The sequence below is a fragment of the Apteryx mantelli genome, chromosome Z (genome assembly GCF_036417845.1).
Source record: "Apteryx mantelli isolate bAptMan1 chromosome Z, bAptMan1.hap1, whole genome shotgun sequence".
NCBI classification, from domain to species: domain Eukaryota; kingdom Metazoa; phylum Chordata; class Aves; order Apterygiformes; family Apterygidae; genus Apteryx; species Apteryx mantelli.
Window position 1 is genome coordinate 73,252,107 of NC_090020.1, and position 21,331 is coordinate 73,273,437.

The 21,331-nt window shown below is 34.4% G+C and overlaps 1 protein-coding gene across 4 annotated transcripts in view; it reads right to left on the minus strand.

Annotated features, from left to right (window-relative positions):
* The window catches only part of NIPBL (NIPBL cohesin loading factor), a 155,269-nt gene that overhangs the window by 22,791 nt on the left and 111,147 nt on the right, over nt 1-21,331 (minus strand). For all 4 annotated transcript variants that reach the window (XM_067316545.1, XM_067316541.1, XM_067316542.1 and 1 more), the window contains 14 exons: nt 17,451-17,633; nt 12,878-13,075; nt 12,621-12,692; nt 12,438-12,527; nt 11,641-11,744; nt 9,908-9,994; nt 7,540-7,771; nt 6,637-6,788; nt 6,166-6,246; nt 5,443-5,543; nt 3,562-3,700; nt 3,267-3,349; nt 2,075-2,207; nt 1,004-1,147 (listed from right to left, as the gene is read on the minus strand). In XM_067316545.1, coding sequence (XP_067172646.1) covers nt 1,004-1,147; nt 2,075-2,207; nt 3,267-3,349; nt 3,562-3,700; nt 5,443-5,543; nt 6,166-6,246; nt 6,637-6,788; nt 7,540-7,771; nt 9,908-9,994; nt 11,641-11,744; nt 12,438-12,527; nt 12,621-12,692; nt 12,878-13,075; nt 17,451-17,633 — 1,799 coding nt within the window. The remainder of the gene's footprint in view (nt 1-1,003; nt 1,148-2,074; nt 2,208-3,266; nt 3,350-3,561; nt 3,701-5,442; nt 5,544-6,165; nt 6,247-6,636; nt 6,789-7,539; nt 7,772-9,907; nt 9,995-11,640; nt 11,745-12,437; nt 12,528-12,620; nt 12,693-12,877; nt 13,076-17,450; nt 17,634-21,331) is intronic.

Below are 21,331 nucleotides of genomic sequence, written 5' to 3' on the forward strand. Positions count from 1 at the left end.
CCTTTTAAGTCCACAGAAGTATAAATTACATTAAACTAGGTATGTAAAGACCATATTTGACACTGTATATAGTAAAATATTTTAATTGACAAAAATTATGGCAAGTATCAGCCTCATGAAGAACTGAAATTCATCTACTCCTTTATTTGATGAATACCTGCAAATTATGGAAGTTTTTCCTCCAGCATAAATCCTTAACAGTCAAAATATAGTTGCTATAGATTTGGAGTTTTTTTGAGGTTACTGAAAGGGAAACTCAGACAAAAGCAGCTTGATATGACCATTCCAGATTTAACCTTAGGTCCTTAAGAAATGTGTGAGTCCACGTTTTCAAAAGGACACGTAGGACCTGGTTATTTTCTCAACACACTATGTACTGTAAAGAGTCCAAAATCATACACTGCGTAACTGCTGCTACCCTTGCAGATATGGAGATATTTTGATAACAGCTTCAGCAGAAACACAAATACGCATTCTCTGAAGAAAGAGTTATATGCAATTCCTGTAAAGAAAGGATGACTAATACCAGTTACATCACATAAAGATTACTCTTACAGGCATAACAGTCAATCTTCCAAAGTCTGCATATGACTGCCATAAGCTCAATTACCACTTTTCTATACTTCCTTCTACTGTGCAGTGACAAATACACACATACACATATATATTTTTGAGGTCTCTTAAGACAGCCTTCAACTGTTGCTCCATTATTTCCTCTATATTGTCACAACAAAACTCATTTCACCACTCTAATTAACCGCTTAATATGATTATTAGGGGGCTGATTTGAGAAAGACAATGATGAGCCAGCAGATATGTTATTTATAAACTGACCCAGAAATCTTCAAACAGCATTGGAAACAGATTTTCCAGATGCCATTAAAAAAAAAAAACAAAAAACCCCTACATCTTTAAGATTGCAGTAATATATATATATATTTTTTAATGGATATGTCTCAATCTTGCTGTTCAAGCACAAACCAGCGCAGGATCTCTCACGTACCTGTTTGAGGATTCTGGCTATAGACCCTTGATCCATTTTGCTAGTGACTGCATCTTTCCTCAGTCTTGCAGCTACAGTTCCAAGATAGTCAAGTGATGCAACTCTTAAAGCCATTTCTGTAGATTTGTTACTGAACTGGTGAACCTAAGGAGAGCAGAATAAAATGCTTAAAAACTTACATATTTATGCATCTGAGATTCTTCTCACAAGACACTGCTTGACTTTACTGAAAATTCCACCTAACTTCATGCTGCATAAAATTGTCACTTATTATTACACTTATTATTACACCACAGATATGCTCATTATTTACTTTTTTTTTTTAACATTTGTTGCATCTCTCTCTGTAAATACACCCTTCTGAGTTTTTTAAAATACATATTTTCATAAAATAAACTGGACATCTAGTATAGTAGATTAACTTTGCAATAGCATAGATCTTAAGCACCATAATGCATCTTCCACATTATTCACACAACTATAATGAATGCTACATTAACTAGGAACAAGACCATAAAACATCTGTTTTCCAAGAAACTATTCAAATTACTGTACTAGCTACATCTTAATACCAAAGAAGAACGCATGAAAAACATGCCAACAAAAATGTTTACATTCTGTTAAATGCCACATTCCTTAAGCAAATGTATTATCAGTAGAAAACCAAAATATGTACTTAACTGTTCTCAGGTTCTGTGCCAAATGAATAGTCCAGGGAAGATATTTAACATGAATAATTACAGCTATTAGGCTGCTTTTACCCCAAAGGAGTATATGTGCTTATTAGGTAGCATTTTTTAGTGGAGGAAAGGGGGGAAATCACAGAATAGAAGCGGCCTTCCATGAGAAACAGTCCCCTTTCCCAAGTCATGTTATCAACCTAATCGTGTTCCAACCTAAAATTTAGTATCTATGTATTATGTAACAGTGACAGACATAAGAAAATCTTTAAATGTTGCACGTGTGTCAGCCATCAGAAAGCATTCTTGTAACAGTTTGAGTTGAAATGAACAAGTCTTCATTGTAATGAGAAATAAATTACTATAATAGTTAAGAACAGGAATCTCTTACCAATAGCCTTCCTAATAGGCTAAGTAACAACTCTGCAGCTGGCCATTCTGGTTTATTGACTGTGGAAAGAAGATCTTGAATAAAGTTCTCAAACAGTGGCCTATAATCTTCTTCCCCTTGTTTACTACCACACCTGTTTAAAAGAACATGAGTTTTGTAAGCATTTTTAAGAGCCATTTAAGCTTTTCTTCTGCTATAAACAAAAGAAGCCCTATGCTGAACCAGACAATGAGTTTTAGGGAATTACAAAATGAAAACTTTGAAATATTTGTAGAAAAAAAATCATTTTCTTCAGTTAAGGATGAAGAAGTTAAACATTTAACACTCCAAATTGCACTGCAAGAAATGCTGCTAATCCAGGATAGTGGGCTTTTGTTCCTGAGATTTTATTTATTGTTTTAAGTCTGCACGAAGAGGATGGACAAGCGAGACTAAATTCTAAAGCTCAAGCTGGAATAGTGTATTTATGAGATATTTTGCCTACACTCCTAAGGCCTGGTATGACTTATCTCATTTCCATAAAACATATCAGTATTTATGCTCCACAAAGGCTAAAATCAGAATGTAAAAATCCGAAAATAACACACACCGTCCTGCTAGTGCTTCACTGACATGTGACAACCCTAACTTCTTTAACGATACCAGAAGTATGCAGAAGAGTACAGGTGCTAGTAAACAGCATTTTGGCTTACCAGTGGAAATTAATGTGATAAAACCTTGGGACCTGGCAGAAATTTCTGTACGAACGCTTAGTCAGGCTATTCAGCCATGCCATAAAAAGATTTTTTTCTGTTGATCTATTGATATCCCCAGCTTCAGCTAAATGAAAATGATTTTAGGCTTTTCTTTCTTAGTCATTCTGATGAATGAACATAGTAGTACATTTCACCTCTTAAATATTTAATCAGACTTCTCTTTCACCCTTCCGAGGAATAACAGACACCTGGTAAAAGGATCCTACATAAACTATCAGACAGGTTCTTAAATGCATAAAGAACTCTGCAGAATTTCTCTTCCATAGAAAGTTTTGTCCAGACAGGTAGCTCTCTTAGGGATCTATAAAGCATATAGTTACAAATATCTGTACTAGTAGGTATTTATCATTGTGAAGTGATTAGTTTTGTCTGAAGCTGTGACAGACTTTCTGAGTTTGTTTTGTCAATACAGTAAAGAATATTATAACAATACTTACTTCTTAAGGAAAATAGACAGGAAGTTTTGTGCTGTTCTCATGGCTGTTTCATATGAGTTAGTAATAAGCACATCTTGATCCACCTAAAAATAACAAGATTTATTTGTCTAACATTTTAACATACATAGAAATGTGAATTCCACATCAGCACTTTCCATGCATCAAAAAATTATGACAGACATCCAAATACATCACTTGATTACTACGGCACCATCATAAAACATTATACCCACAAACACACAAAGTCATTCCCACACAAAAGAATTTTATGGCTATTTAAAAATAGCATTCTTACTTTTTTGTTTGATTCCTCCTCTGAATTAGAATCTTTTTCTGCTGATGGTAAGTGCACAACACATTGAATAAGCTGCAGAACTAGTGCTGTTACCATCTGAATATACATCGGCTCTCCATCAGTGTCACTGCTGTTTAACCTGTCAATATGAATAGGATAATATTAGTGCTAAAAAAAATTAAAATAAGATTTTTGGTACTAAATAATATCTTTCTAAAATTATTACCACAGTTAGAAATCTCTGTGTTCTAGACATTTAGTCATTTGCTTCTTCCTCATGCAGTGAAAGATTCAGTCTGACAAAACTAGTATTATTCTCAGGCAGGAGAGATGGACTGAAACAGCCCACCAATGGCTTTCTGAATCTCTGTGAAACTCAGCAGCTAGAAGTCTACAGAAATGTTTAATACATTAAACACCTACATGTAAGGCACTTACTAGTAGGCTTATTACATATAATGCCATATCAACTTTTTACACAGCAGAAAAAAATACACCGAACAGATCCCATAACAACTTATTACTTATGTATTATTTAAGATGTGTGGAATGCGCAGGACTATTAAGCAAGAGAAAATAGTCATCATGACGGACTTCTACAAGAGTTACAGCTCAGATAATACTTCATGTGTAGAAGACTATAAACTTCAGCATGCAAGAGTGTCTTTAAACAAGCGGGACCAGTAGGAATAGACTGCACCTTACACTTCTCCCCTTCCAAGCAATGCAATGTGACAGACGGTACTGTGTTTATCTATCTATTCAAATCCTGACCCCACCTAATGCAGTTAACAGTATGGAAAGGTAATAATCTCTGACATCATGCTCACCAAATTATCAAAATAGTGACTGCGCATGAAACATACCAACAATTCTTTATCTTTCTGAAGTTATTTTTCACTGCTCCTGGATCTTTTCATGTCAAATTTTTCATGTCAAATTTTCTCTAAGCTATACCCTTCATTATGGTAGCCACGGATAGGGAATATCCTTTAACAGATGGGAGCTATGATTCTACAGATAAAGAGTAGAGTCCTTGTGGCCTTGAACTAATGACTTCCTTCTGCTATAGGTCTTGATTCAAGGAGGGTACCTACCAGTTATGCTCCTATGACTACCACCTTCCTATTTGTTAGATGCCTCTGATGCCTATAACCAAAACCATAGGAAATACAAGGCAGAAGCACTCACATTAACATTAGGGCAGCTGAATTCAACTCAATGTCTCAGTGTATGTGCATTTTTTTCCTGGATATTTCCTGTTCATCCATTCTGGATGGGACAGACTTTTTCACTGACAGTTTGTCTGTCTCCAGGGGAAAGATGTATGCAAGGAAGGAACTACATCAACCTCAACAACAACAAATGCTTTGGAATAATTTCAAGTGTTTAACCAAGTAAATTGAATAGTTTCTAAATGAAACTAATCCAAAGGAGCACTGGCTTGATTCCTTGGCAAGAGTGCTCTGAGAATGCCATCAAAGAAATTCTGCAGAACTTTCATGTAAGGGTTTAGCAGTGAAGAAATGATTTAACTCCATTTAATCAGATTCAAAGAATTTTCCAATAAAAAAAAATCTCTGAATACATACTAGCGTTACACTCATTTGCATCCTTAGTGATAAAATTAATAACATATATTTCAGTTGTTTTTGTAACTAAGCATAAATATGATGGGATAAGAAACTGATTATTACAAGACAAACTGAAGTGCATTTATCAGACAATTCTGCTCTCATTGTGGAGGTTTTGAAACATCCATCTCTAAAAAACTGCTGTGAAGTTGCAAATCTTGTAAGAAGAAGTTAATACTGAAGTCTAAATTCCTGTATGTACAAAACTGTAAATGCTATCAAATTAGCAATCTATGTCAGTAATTACCTGAAGTTTCTCAAACTCCTCTTGCTAGTTGGTAGTCTCGCCAGGGAAGTGAAAATTTCTTCCAGTATTAACTGCCTGTGTTTTTCATACCTGGAGAACACCTATTTAACAGTCACAGGATTGTTTAAAAATTATTTATTGTTAAATACAATAATAAGTAAATTTAACAATAATATTCTATCAAAAATTATATACATTAACAAGCACTTAACATGGCATTTAAAAATTATATTTATTACATACCTCATTTTCAACGCATTGCTTTGTTTTGCAAAGCAAGCAATTCTTTATAAAAATACATAAAAACTGTTTTTCAAATATGGATTTTTTAAAATCTTCAAATGACCCAATTTCTATTTAAAATGCTCTCTATTTTTTAAAATGTCAGTGATAGAATAGACTTATTCCTTATTGCATTGCACATATTCAAATCACGGCAAAGGAAATAAGGAAAACCATATTGCTAAGATATTTCAAGATGAGAAAGGACAGATGAGAGCAAGGGGATTATGGTTACATTTTAAATCACATAAACAAGGAACTTAATTTTGGTTAAGTAGACTATTTGTTACTATAAAGTACTCTGCAAATCAGAGCAGCTCAGGTACATTTAACACTGCTCCTAGCAAACCAGCAAAAATCCAGCCTATGTAAATGCCCTAAAAACTCTCAGAAGTACAGGAACATGACATACAGGAACACGAAATCTCAAAAAATACTTACTGCAGTCACTAATTTGATGGCACATAACTGTAGTTCACTGACATTTTCTACAAAGAATGGTGTTATTCCCATGGATGATACCTATCAATAGAAAGAAATGCTAAGTATATTTGTCTAAAAAACTGATATTTAAGCAGTTTAACAAGCAGGTTATACATTCAGCAGATAAGGTACATCCTGTCACAATATGTATTACTTCATATTATTCACAAATAAAGTTATTAAAGCATATTTGAATATGATCATGTTAAACTTTTCTTAAGTGTACAACAAAGCCAGATTTGAACATTAAATGTTCTTCTCCTTGAGATAATACACCGCACAACATAAATCACTCTGATGTTAATCACCGAAATGGTTTGTTCTAATTTCATATGTCATGTCATTGAGGCAATCACACTTTAAAGTCCCCCCATGGGGAAAAAAAACAAAACAAAACAAAAAAAACAAAACAAAACTGTTAAAACTTACCTGAAGAATAGTTGTATCAGTTAGAAGCTGTATCTCTAGCAACTCTGACAAACTGCTGACAATGTCACAAACTTTGTTATACAACATCACTATAACTCTTTGCTTGTGGGTGGAACACTTGGCACGTTTTGCTTTTGAACTTAAAACACCACCTAGAAAACCAAAAATATTTTCATTATCTTTTTTAAAATGTTTTAATTACATCAGACATTAGAAAGGTGATCGTTTTCTCAAAGAAGTCCCCCAGACAACTCCAAGACTACAGCTTTATGAATAGAGTTGCTACCAGAAGAAAAATTATTTAGTAGCACCAGCTGAAAAACAAGAATTTCATATGACAGATTAATTTTTCATAATTGTTTTCTAAATTCTGGACCCAAGATTTAGGCACCCACATCTGAAGGTTACATATCAGAACAAAAAGGTCTTATTAAAACAAAAGACCAAAATCCAAAAAACAACTGCTCAAGGCTAAATAGTTTTCACGGAAATAAGTCATTATATACATGGAGATTCTGACTATAAAATCACTTGTTCACACCTAAAATATCTATACACAGAAGCTGAACTTCAGACAAACTTCTATAAACTTTGGCTTAAATGGTTATGCTGCTGTTATTGCAGTAAATCAAGACCCTTGTACAAATGGTTATTCAGAGGACACATTCCATTCATTGTTATTTTACTCTACATTTTCCATCACCCTTCAAAAATCACGTAAAGCATTAATTCAGTATGTTGGATGTGATATGAAAGAACTGCCAGTATACGATTTATAGACAAAACCCTCAGAGTGTTTAGGAAAGTCGTATCACTTGTATTAGCATAGGATAGATCTATTAATGTATGTTTTATGATGTGCAAAGCTTTTTTTTTTTTTTTTAGATCTCTTAGCATACTAACCACCATGAGGATCCACTCTATACACAGGGTCATACTGAGGATAGAGAGTGTTCTGCAAATGAAATTTGGTGTACTGAATAACTCTCTCTATTACATCCTCTATATATACAGCTTTAGGCATGTTTGGTGACGTCATAATATTGATAGCTGTAAGACAAGCGTCAGCAGATTTGGTCACTCTCTCCATAATAAGGTCTCTCCATAACCGCTCCTCATCTTCAGTGTCGTTGTTCTGCAACAGGCAAGAAAAAGATGGCAGTGTGAGCAAAAAGTCCAATTTTTATCCTTCTGCCAAATAAAATATAACAATCTTATTTTTAATATACATACAAGCACATACGAGATGCTGTATTGCCTTTATGATCAGAAAGCAGTTTGTTCTATAAATGAACTAATATGTTTTACTAGTGACAGGTTTGCGTAATGTCCTCTCTAAAATACAAGTCCTTAATATCTCACTGTATTCTTCAAGTAAAACACTAAGCAGTTTTCTGTACATCATGAGCAAGCACTATAAAGAAAGACTTCTATTTTCTCTACATAAGGCTAATGTACTTATGAGTACATATGAGCAAAATCTCAAACTCATTCACCTGATGTTTTCATCTTCAAGTGGCGAACACACACTGGTTCCTGCTCCAGTCAGTCTAATTTTTGCCACTAGAGGGATCTCTTACACAAAAAGACCGCTACAATTCTATGAAACTGGTGAGAATAGTACTTCCTCCACTTTGCAGACGCACTGAAAACTGATCTAGTATCAATATGTTTAAGCTTTCTTATCAAATATGCCCATTTAGACGTAGTGCAGGGTACACAATCTATTTATTTCTGTGTTTGCATGAGTTATGAACAAACATGAGGTTAATTATGGCCACCCAGCACTACTGAAATATAGTTAATGTTATTAATAGTGGAACCAGGGAGAGTTTCTAATAATCTCTCTGGTACAAATATAGCCATACTAATAGCCTAGAGAGAAAAAGAAAGGATTGAGGAACACTAATTTCTAACTACATCTTCTTTTTCCCCTTTGGGATAAAAGAATCTAAAAATATCACAGTGCATTATATACAACAGATGTATTTGAAAAATTAACAGAAACCTGTAAATCGGAAGAAAATCCCTGTAAATTTTCTGGGTAAAACAACTTTAAACCATTTATTCCTATATAATCCTGAAGGGGGCTTTAAAAAAAACCCCAAACAAATAGGTTTTAAATCTTTTCTACTTTTTTGCTCATTAATATTAGGAATAAAAGAACCTGCAATCCATTCTGCCTTTGAATAATACCCTGATATGAAGGTAGGATATCTTCATTGCACTTTAAATACCCTTTGTAAAAGAACACAAGGCCCACTCTTTACCAGAGGCTTTCTTTGCCATAAAGATCTCAATTAACATTTAAAAGGTCTTAAGAAAAATCTAAAATTTGTTTGGCTAATGTCTCTGAATTGCAATCGTGTGACAATTTCATTAACTCTCAAGCTTTACTACAGAAAGTTAAAAGGAAGAAAATACTTTAAAAGCATCTGCATAAAGTTTCAATCATACTGAAGTAGAATAGGAAACCAGCAGCTTTTGTCACTTATTTTTCATATTGCTAAAGACATTCAGAACAGTATTCTGAAACTTCAAAGAGAACAAAATAGCTAGATGAAAATACTCAAGTACAAATAATGTGTCTATTGTTCTCATTTTCAAGTTCAAATGCTTCTTTCCCAATACTCATAACTACTCTCCACTTCCGCAGATCAGTAAGTTTTTTGGCTAAAACTCTGGCTAGAATATTGTGTCAACTAGAAAGTGTAAAAATAAATAAATACCATATTTCAACTTCATAAAAACTCCAAACCCTAGCATAGTTTTGGTATATCAGAGAAAAAAGTCCCTAAAATATTAAACTTATTAGTTTTGTTTATGTTGATATGTTTAACTTTGAAGCGTAAGAGCAGACCCAAATATCGTGCCTCCGCCACTCTTGATGCTATAGGGAAGAATGTGCTCTACACGAAAGCCATGCTTTCTTCTACTGTGTAAGGGAAGTTTTATAAACACGTAGCAAAGAAATTTCAGCTTGTTATAGGTTATACCAGTTACTATGAACAGATTAGGATGACAGTATAATATTTAAAACTCAATTGTTCCCAACACATCTGGTTCTTAGCCATACTAGAGTAAAATATGTTTACTGCTGAAAGAATATTAATCAGTCTTTACTAAAATTTAACAATCCAGATCACATGAGTGTTAAATTAGAAATTCCTCACACACACACATACACTCCCCACTTGAAGCTAAATGGGATCGGAAGTGAAGAAAACCCTACCCTAAACAATGATGTGAAATGATGCAATTTGAAACTCACATGGTTAAGTAATGTAGAAAGCTTTGATCCATCTTGAATATTCTTCTCCAAAATATTCAGGACCTTTACTGTTTTATCTGTTGAGAGCTAAAAAAAGAAAACAAACACATCAAACAGCAGTAGGAACATAAAGGCTTGCAAATTCTTTTAAAAGATTTGCATAAATGAAAGACAGAATATGTTATGCAAGTCTGGCATTAAATGAAAATTGTACACACTTTAAAAATAAGGACTGAATCTTGGCTTGCCCAGTTTCTAACAGAGCAATGACTGAGAATGCTGATAATATAATTAAACTAGTGAAATATTTTCTGCAATCAAATTCCATTTCCAACTAGCAAAATCCATAGAAATAGATTTAAAACTGCCCATCTGTCAATAGCATATATTTATATACTCCTGATACTAGAAACTGGAATTTATCAAAGCCAAGTATCAATCACGAATTCTATATGACTCTATGAGTTCTATTAGAAAAAAAATCCAAGGCTTATGGAGAAGCTGAATTGAAAATCCATAACACTTTACTAACACACAGGAAATTCATTAAGAACAGTGTTAACTTTGAAAAAGTATCACCATTGATAAAAGTAGTTTGAGCTCACCTACAGACTTAACATTAAATAATTATTAGACTGTGCTAAACCTGGGAAGAACCAGCTTCATTCATCCAGATACTACTGGTGCTCACCTCTAGAAGCAACAAAATTTTTATTTTTATATTATATTTACACACACATACATACATACACACACATACGCATGGGTGGATGGATGTATAAAAAGTAGGAAACAAAGGTAAAGGCCTAGAACTATCAGGAAGCAGAAACCCTCAGGCTGAAAACATGCTACAAGGAAGGTTGGGAGGCTGAAGGAAAGGCTAGGAAGAATATCTAAATCTTGGATTAAAGAATATCATTCAAGAGTCTTGTACAGTAAGTGGCTTCATGGACACTTCACAGAAATAATAAGTGGGCATGGGCAGGCATAATCAGAGTTTAACATAAGACTGCTGAAAGCAAAGAGTTCTAGAAAGATAAAGAGAGCAAGAACATTGTTTCTAGAAATGTGATACCAACAGTTTGCAACAACAGAGAAAATTCCCTTGAGGTGAAGTCTGTAAGAGTATGACAAAGAAATATGCAGCCTATAGAAAATTATTCTTAGTATCACCTGGAGCCATAAACCTTTCCAGTTTGAAAGGGAGTTTTGGGGAGAGGGAGGAAGCAGGCAGTTCAGTGAGATGCTGGATGGATGTCTTACATTACACTGATGGCATATATTGGAAAGGGTGAGGGTTTTTTGACTTTGCCAACATGTTCTGTTTTACTCAACACAGGAGTGCTTATTGTAAGGAGGAAATCTGAGACTATAGGTTGGTGTGCTTTTGTGAAAATAATTATTTGAAGATTTTACTGCTCAGGCATGTGTGATATGGCTGAGAACTCAGGTGCCTTAATAGATTATGCAATCTGTCTTAATACCTACCTATTTCATTGCAAAGCCAGGTACCCCACACTGTGATATATGGTACACTGACACAGAAAAGGAGCATTCAAAAAAATGTCTCAGCTTCAGAGACAGTAACAAGCAGTTAAGGTGCAGTAACTTCAGCTAAGTCAGCAGAAGGATGACTGTTTATAGTATCAGTCACATACACACCTGGACAAATGCTTTCCATACGTTAAACAAAATTAAATATTCAAAAAGAGTTAAAGGCTATGAAGATGTACCTTGTCCATAATGCCCATTGCCTTAATTTTTGCGGATTCACTACCCAACTCACTAAGCTGATGTTTTCCCAGTAGCAACTCTTGTGGAATCTCATCATCATCACCTTAAAAAAAAAAAAAAAAAAGAAAAAAAAAAGAAAATTAACAATCATATTTCTAATAAGGCAAAAAGCAGTGTTTCATAGCCAATATGAAAAAGCCAACTGAAGAAAACCTATTGAAGAACTGATTTTCCAAACAGCTAATAGTTCCATTTAGTGAAGACTGATGATGATGACTTTTGGTTGTGTTAAAGTGGATAAGGAGTATACTGAGATTCAGTGTCTCAGCCATGAGTATGCACAAGTGCTCTCATGCTTGGGTTGAATAACCATGCTCTATTAGGTCAAAGGCCACAGCAGATGCAAAATTATGTGTGTTCCAGATACTATTGGCAAGAAAACCATCTTACATTAGCGTTGTTTGCAGAGATATGCATATAAGAAGATAACATCCTAATGACATTCCCAAGAGGTATTCTTTCCACCCAGGTAGAAAAATTATTTGTCCTTTTGTGACTTATGTCCCTTTTGGATTTTGCAGGGAAAAGGATTTTCTTCCTGCAGCAGCAAGTGAAACTGAAGGGTAAAGGAACCTGCTCAAGGTGGAAGCCAAATAGGTATAAACACTGCACACCCTAGTATGTACCACAAGCAATTAAATCACGAAGAAGGAATGCTGAAAATATTGAGATTTTTTTTTATTGTTTCTTGAGCTTCTAATTGGGGGAAGCATTTTGAAAAATTCTGACATATTACCAAAAGCAGTAAAATCCATGTCTTCCAAATTTTCCAAAATATTCTCTATTGAAGCAGTAAACCTTTTGAAAGTCGAAGAATCCATCATTTCTGGTGAAAAAAAAAGGAATGCATATATAATTATTTTATATATGAAACAGAAAATACAAACTGAAGAAAGAAAATAAATCTCCAAAAGATTACCTTCAGGTGTTAGTTTAGGTTCGTAAGCTTTCCTCTTCTTTTGTTTTTCTTTTTTCTTCATTTTTCTAGCCACTAATTAAGATAATAAAGAGTAAAACAAATAATACTTTCTAAAAATTGAAAAAAAAATTATTTACATTTCTTATGCTCATATTAAATAATGCATGCAAAGATGTTTATTTTAAAATGCTCAGCATATACTTTAATATTGCATTAGTATTACGGAATAAAAAAAAACTTTTATAATGATGAGTTACCCTCACTGAGGCTAGGAGGAGGAGAATAATCATCCATGTCAGAGTCATCAGGACTGCGATTACGGTAACGACCACTACCAGAAGTCCTCCTTCCTTCATGATAATGGCCACTTCTCCTATGATCACCAGAACTTCTTCTGTCATGTTCTTCATACTCCCAAGCTGCATCTCTGTCCTTTTTATGTCTTTTCCGAGAAGCTAGAAATGAGGAGCATTTTCATTATAAATACAAAATTTACACTTCTAATAGCACAAAATCATGCATTTACAAGTTAAAGGAAAACGTTGTTGTACAAATGTTCTGTAAAACAAGTAAACACACTAAAACTATAATATAAAATTCTGTTATGGCATTATAAGGCAATATATATAACATAAGGCAAACATTCCAAAATACCAATTTAATGAGCATCTGTCCTTTTAAACAAAGTAAGGAAAGTAGAACAGATCAAAATAATTTTCATCCTTTCCTTTCATGAGAGAACATTGCGATAATTTCTTCAATTATCTAAATTGTGGCTATACTAGGTGCCCAAGTTCCAGTTCAATGATTGTTTTACCCATCCAACACAGCAAGTTCCAATGAGATTTGATAATCTGATTGCTTAAGGATATTCTATTTTGCCAAGATATCTACAACTTTACCTTGATACATTTTGTACAAAATCCAGTGTAAAGGGAGAAAGTTGGAGTCTCAACTTCTGGGCCAAATAGTAAATATGTACCACAGAAGGTAATTACAACCAGTTTTCAGTCAGGATCGAAAAACGTAGCAGAACCAAATGTTGAAGAAAATTGGACAAATGTACAGAGAAACAGAGCTTTGATGAAAATCAGACATCTGGGGGATGGGAAGGAAGTCTGTTATTTTCAAAGACAGTCTTGTGCACTTTGAAAGGGGAGAGGCTGCTAAGATGTAATATAAATCAGAAATTGAGGAGGCAATATTAATTGTTTCATCCATGAAATTAGCCAATTCTCCATTATCTAATGTAACAGGATAACTGGGCTAACAAATAAAATGTCTAATACAGAACATGCTGTGAAGACCAAAATTGCTCCAAAACATTAAGTTCTAGACTAGCAGATTTTATTATTCTTGTGAACCTGCCGATAACAACCCTGACATCTGTGTCTCTCTCTATCCCACTCTCCTGAAGTTTAGAGAGGTACGAATGTATACAGGGCTGTTTCTGAGCAAACTGGCTCCAAGCATTTATACAGAATTGTAATAGAACTGACAAGTCCTTTCTAAAACCCCAGTTTACTGAGAAGCATAGGAAAGAGAATATTATATATACCAGGATACACACAGTAGTCAGCCTAGGCTCAGACTAAAATATTTTTATAAATCAAACTCAAAATAAAAGATTTTGAACCTGAGATCATACTGATGCTCTACACTGCACTCTAAGGGCCCCCACTTCCGAAAACATAGTACAGAATTTGTGCAGAGGTGGCCTAAGTCCTTTAAGGTAATAACTTAGTTCAGGCTTTGAGCTGCACTGCTCCTGGATTGGACTTGCTTCTGAGACAGTGAACTCATGTTCTCCAACCATGATGCCTGAGCTACTAACATGATCAGTTCTGAGATGGTTCCTCACATATCGCTACTCACAGGGTGTCAAATCCCCCAAATATGCTACTCTATGTGATTGAGAGTTAACAGTGTTTGAAAAAATGAGAGGCCATCCAGGATACCTGAAGTGCAAGAGCTACCGGATAAGAAAATATTTTATGGGAGAAGGCTTTATACATTTCATTTTCTTTCCTCCATGAAATTCAACAATTTGTGGAGCTAGATTAATTCCATATTTTTAAGTGCTGAATTTCAGTTCATTTTGAGGTTGACTTACCTAAAACTAGACAGGTGAAAGATATTCCATTGGCAGCAGTGCCTAACTTTTAGTCCAACTGAGCATTTAGGGAGTGTTTTTCATTTGAACATCAACTTTAAAAGGAGAATTTCCAGAGCATAGTAATCAACCCACTAAATTTGCTATTCTGAAAACACTGCTCCAGGGCACTGAACATTCTTGTATCTTCTCCATCAAAACACAGACGACTTGTCTCAGATTCCTGATACTGGAAGTAACTTAACACTTTTGCTAAATAACCTGTATTTTACCTGGTCTAAGGAATGAGTAATTAAACTGTAGAACACTTTTGCTCCCAAAAGCAATTCTAAAAAACATCATTATTCCATTCCCTCAGTGATTTCCAGACCAAATTTCTTCAGTTTAGAAACATATATAAGTCTTTTCTGGTTTCCTCAGCATCAAATTGGGATCTGAAAACTCTGAATTTACAAAGGGTCTCCACAGTTTACAAATCATCAATAACAATTCAAGTTCTCTAGGACAAATTCTGACCCCAGCTACGTCTCCATGAGAAAGGTAGCTTCCAATATTACTTTCCAGTGGAAACTTAAACTGACCATTTTGTCAATGCTGCATAACTAAACAGAATGTGCTATAGCTGTGTTGGCTCTGTAAGGCAAATAATGTGGACACAGGAACAGCTATTCAGACTCTGATCACTGCTCTACCAAGTCTATTATTTTGAAGTAGTTAAAATTGACTAAAAAGACAATTTTTAATAATGTTTCAAAAATTATTAATTTCATACCTAAAGAATATCCAGAATATAAATACCCAATTTCCTTCTGAATTCTGCCAAACATTTATGCAAGAACCCATTTAGCATTTACGGTATGAAATGGATTTCCTTTCACTAATTTTGAATTTCCCACCATTTAATTTTATGGACTAACCCTTCTTCATGAGTTGCTCAAAGAAATTTATCTTCTACAACAATCACTTTTTATATACTTTTTTAAAGCAGAGTTTCAGTCATACAAAAGAATTTTGAAGTTTGACGCAAATCTTCTATGGTCGTTTTGTCTTTTGCTTTCAGTTCAGTTCTACAGTATCCCTTGAGAGATACTATAATCTCCTTTTTAAAGCAGATGTCCTCACTGAGTTATTCAGAATCATGTTCAGATCTCTTGAGCTGCCGTAATGAACCTAGAGTCCCTTAAAGCATAAAATTACTGTGAAAGTTTTCCTTAATTTGCGTTACTTTGTACTTAAGAATTTCAGCAGCCACTGTCACTAAGGGTTAGATTATAAAGGTCTCTCTGAAATGTCCAACAATCCTCTCCATTCCTGACCAATTTAAATAATTCCATTTTACTTACCCTTTCTTTAATTCCCTGTTCCAGATTATTAACATCATGAACAGGTGCTGTTACACAGTAAACAGAGATTTTAACATACAGTCCTGAATGAAGCAAATGACCATTAATCTTTTGCTGTAATGAAGACTGGTAAAAAGTTACCTCAAGATCTCATACCCATGGCCAAAGCAGCAACAGTTTGGTTGTATTTTAAAAGAAAAAAAAACAAATAGGGGACGCTTTTTTTCTACTTCTTTGAGAAAGATCAGAGAAGTATCTCAATTATAATTTTGTATGTTTATGGGTGTATAGGCACTACATATCCATTAGAGGAGAACTTGAAACATGTTAAAAAATCAGGACAACAAAATCTTTCTCTTTTGGAGCCTAAGAAAGACTAAGGAGAAAAACTTTTTGTGTTTGATAGAGGTTCAATATAAAGTTTATATAAGCAAAGGCAAAAAGAATCTAAACCAAAAACAAAACAAAACAAAACAAAACACGTGAGATGCCTTCTCAGGTTAACAGCAGCAGACACGTCTCCTGTAGCACTGTAGAAGTAACACAGCTAAGAAGGTGCTCACTGTGAACTGATTCAACTCTATTTTAACAGCGTCTCTTTTCAGTGTTGATTAATTGAATTACCATGGGTACAAACTAACTATTTTCTTAGTAGTAGGTAGGAAATCCCTTCCTAACCTAGGTGTATACAGCAATTTTTTTTTGACACATACGTCCATTATCTGATCGCACCACGAAATTCTGAATACAAGCTTTCTCTCTTCCTTTGAAAACATTTAATTCAAGACCAGTATCATCAGCAAATGCTATTTTGAGAACCCATCAGAAGTAATTGCCAGTTTGTCCAGCAATACACCAGGGAAATAATAGAAGAAAAAATGTTTTAAGAAACTTTTAGGCAGTAATATTCTCAGTTCATCATATCAGAAAAATTCAAGAGACGTTGCTTTGCTTTTCTTACCAATGAAAATAAGTAATAATTTTAAATGTATTTATTGAAATTTTTCTTTCCATAGCTTTGTATATAAATTTTCTGAGCTGCTTTACATGATATTTTCTTTAATCTGATTGTTTAAAAAATGTTTCATAGCACAACTAAAAAACAATCTAGACAGTGGCTTCCCATAAGGTAAGTAGAAAAGAAAATTTAACAGCTAGCAGCTTTTCATCTTGAGCATGAACTGAAATTAAGTAATTTTTCTTTAAAAAAAAAAAAATTACTTGGCCAAGTAGTTGCCCAGACACCAAATTTAACTTGCTTTTGTATGATTTAGGCTAGACAACTTAAAAAAAAACAAAAAAACCCCCTAACTTTGGGTAAGAGCAAAATATTAGCTACCTTTAGCAGTAGGAATAGAATTATATACTACTTACATTCAAAAGCTTCTTCACTGTCATTGTCTTCATCGGAACTGATCTCAGCATATTTTGGTTTCTCATTAACTGTGCTACGTTTGCGCTTGTTCATTTTCACACGTTCACAAAGTGGCATGGTGGATTCAATTTCTGCCAGGAGCTCAGGAGGCAACTCCTTTAACACTGACTGATCTATGCTACCTATTAATGGAGAGTAAGAAGAGTACATGTGAACTTGAAGATAAAAATAAGGGCCCAAAGCTACAGACCTTTCTCAGGAACTGCTTACAGTACATCCACTAGCAATACCACAGTAAGATAAACCTGCATGTATTTGACAGCCCTTTCTAAAGTTGTATATATTGGTCACACTGCATCTATAAATTAACACAACAAATTGCACATATATCTCCTTCAACAAAAAATTCTTTTTATCAGGCATATAAATAAAACAAATTCAAATCAGTGCATTTCCTTTATAAAAAGACATCCTTGCTCCACTCCCACAAAGCTTAGTCTTATTTTGGTGCTTTCTCTGGATCTGTTGACAGTTTTTTCCGAAAGCGTAGGTAAATAAGGATTCATTGCGCCTCATTATAGTTCTCTTTAGTCTCAAGCATATTCCTTAGTGTATGTGAGATCGCGATCTCCCCTTTACCAGTAGGCAGAGGGTGTGTCTGGCAGAACCTCTGGGTTCTTATCCTTAAATACCAGCCAGCTCACTGGCATCCCAACTCTACCCCAGATTGCTTCTTACCTCCTAGTCATACTTTTATAACAGAACACAGATGTTTGCATAATTTTGTTACACAGCAAAGTTGAAGGATTTTTGTTTAATACAGACAAACAACAAATAGGACAACAGCAGGTTTTTTCCACAGAAGCATACAGTTAGACAACATCTCGCCATTCTCATCACATTTTGAAATTAATACGAGGCCTGCATAAAGTCAGATTTCCTAATGACCTCCAAAATTTACTGTGAAGATTTTTGCAAGTGACATAAAGAAAGCAAATTGGTTCAGTGTTTCTTTGGGCTTTGTTTTGATGTTTTATCTTTATTTACCAAAGAGCCTATTACACAGATTTGAAGATTATCTGACTGAACTGTTAAATCTTTTTCCCAAAAAGAACAAATACTTTTGTCATAAGTGCCTCTCTCTCCTTCCCCAAGGTAAACTACATCATTTACAGATAGAGAAAAAAATCATCTGCCAATTATTGTATATAAAAAACCCCGACAACCAAAAAACTCACCCTGCAAGAAATCATCCTCTGAATGGTTAGCCACTTTTTAATTGCATTCACTATACCTGTTCCACTAGTATTACTTTTAAAAATCTATCTACATTTTTACACTAACCTACCATCATCTTGTTCATATTTTTATTTAAACATCTTTAACTGAAATTAGAAGGGTCTTAATATTAGAAAGTACTTTCCAGCAGCTATTAACCTCAACAAAAATTAGAAAATTTTAAAAGGTCATATATATTTCTGGTTTCCCATCTCTCTACATCTAAAAAAATTGTCTATAAGCACCAAAACAGGCAGAAAATTATTTTTCTGTAATCCTCAAGTATTTTTAGCATGTCATTTCATATAAGTGCATTTAAAAATATATTTAACTTAAATATTGGTTACTTTGAACATTTTTTAACTGAGGTAGAGAGATATCCTATCTCCCTGCTTCACCCCCAACCTGTGGTCACTCTTTTATTTAATTCCTTTAAGGAGCTGTTATCCTTAGATATCCACCATCTGCCAAAGTTACCCAAATTCTCAATGCTGTTTTGAAAAATACTACAAAATATTTCACAGTGTGATTTACTATGGTACTGTGAAATGATTATTCTTTGTGGGTTGGCACTTCATTGAAGCTACGGAAAAGTATGCCAGCATGGACAGATGCAGCTCCTCTGCTCATACTACCAGCTGACTGGACACCAACTACGTCTAATCCAGAAGTTGTCTAGCTGTATCAGACTGGTGGTGTCCCTACATTCATCATCCACGTCTCTTAGTAGGACTACACAGCTTCTGGAGAGGAGTTAACTTACATCCAGCCCCAGACTAGAGGGAAATTCATATATGCAGATATTTAAGACAATTTCCACAGATGCAGACCACTCGCTAAAGGGCCTCTGATCATATTTCTCTAAAACACATGCTCAATTTTATGCACTGTTAGTAAATTCACTAAAATCAACAGGACTACTCACAGAACTTAAAGCCTACAGGAAATCTGGTCAGATAATGACATTGCAAAAACCAGCTATGAGTAAAGGAATAGGAGTTGCATTAAGATTCATATAGATGCTTAAAAGCTGGATGCACAAAGACGTACACAAACAGAAGTATTTTCTGTAAATATATCTCAAGCCTTTCCCAGTCTATTATGAAAAGTAAATTTAAAAACAGAATGATTAGTAAAATTATCCAATTCAAATAATTACTTGAACTGCTCTCTCTCCAGTTAAGAGATATTTAAGATCAGAGTATAATCTTTCCCTTTTTTTCTTTTATTAGAGAATACGTATAGCTTTCTTTATTCAAGAAGGAAACAGCAGAAAAGAGAACAAACAGAATTATTATGAAGTTCTCTACATGCCATCTTCATAGCTTTTGTGTCTTTCACAATGTTACCTGGAGCAACTCTGCTGCATGCATAGTTTCCTTAGCTGCTGAGGACTGTGAATAACCAAATCTAAAGAGTTTTACTCATGCAATACAAAGGAGTTAGACATGACTGCACATGTATCAACAACTCGGACATACACGGGAAAGGACTCTCCATCCTTTTAAAAGAAATTCAGGAATATTACATACTGTGGGACTCCAGTCAAGAGGTTATTAATATTTATTATTTACACAATGTTGAGTCAGGGCAACCCACTCCTCCCTCACTAGTAACATCTTACTAAGATCTTTCTTTTAAAAAATACATTTATTATAAAATATGAAACTTTATTTGCTCAGAGGAGTATAGAAATGCTAAAGAGGACCCAGTTATTCACAAGAATCCAGTCACATGGCAACAAACACGCGGTTATAAAACCCATGCTAATTCCTCTTCAGGTTACAGGATACTTCTCAAAAAATGTTTAAAAGGATATACAACACAAAACCATTTGACAGTATTTACAAAAACATGTATGATCACCTTCATTTTTTCAATTTGTTTGATAAGTTTGCTGAAACTTTCTATCCATGTTTCCTGTCTCCATTTTAAGCAATTACATTCTCCTTATTTTACATGGCTTTTTAATAGCAAAGGAGAAAGTAACTTTACTAAAAAGTTACTCCACAAGTTAATAAGAATGCCTTCCAGTAAACTAAGCTTTTTGAAAAACTGTCCTCATCAATGAAATAACTATTTTTGCAACACGTGTGATGGGCATACACAACATGCTTGAAACAGGCTGTAGGCATCAGTGTTCTTCAGGCAGCATTTATACATATTCTCAAAGCTGCCACAATTCCAAAAAAAGAAAACCACCATCCTAACCAAATCTTTGCTCCACTGCAAGGAATCTCAACGTTAATAAACTCCACATTAGTGAAACCGAAGGGTGAGTCACAGAATAGCAATAAGAACAACGCATTTCAAAGAACTGCCATATGTGAACAACCATTTCTTCTTCAGTGCTCGTCCAGATCTATTTCATGACTTAAATATTTGTTGTTTGCTGGAAGAAGAACATGTTGTTGTTGTAATATGATTGCTCAACAGGTTTCTTAGAGAAGATACCGAAGAAGCTTGAGCTGTTACTGAATGCCCAATGACTGTCAAGATACTTGTTTCTTACCATGCAATTCTTGACAAAATGCAATACAGTATAAAAATCAAATGAGAGAATCCTCAGCTAAAAATTAATTAGGCCGTAAGCCTCTCCCCA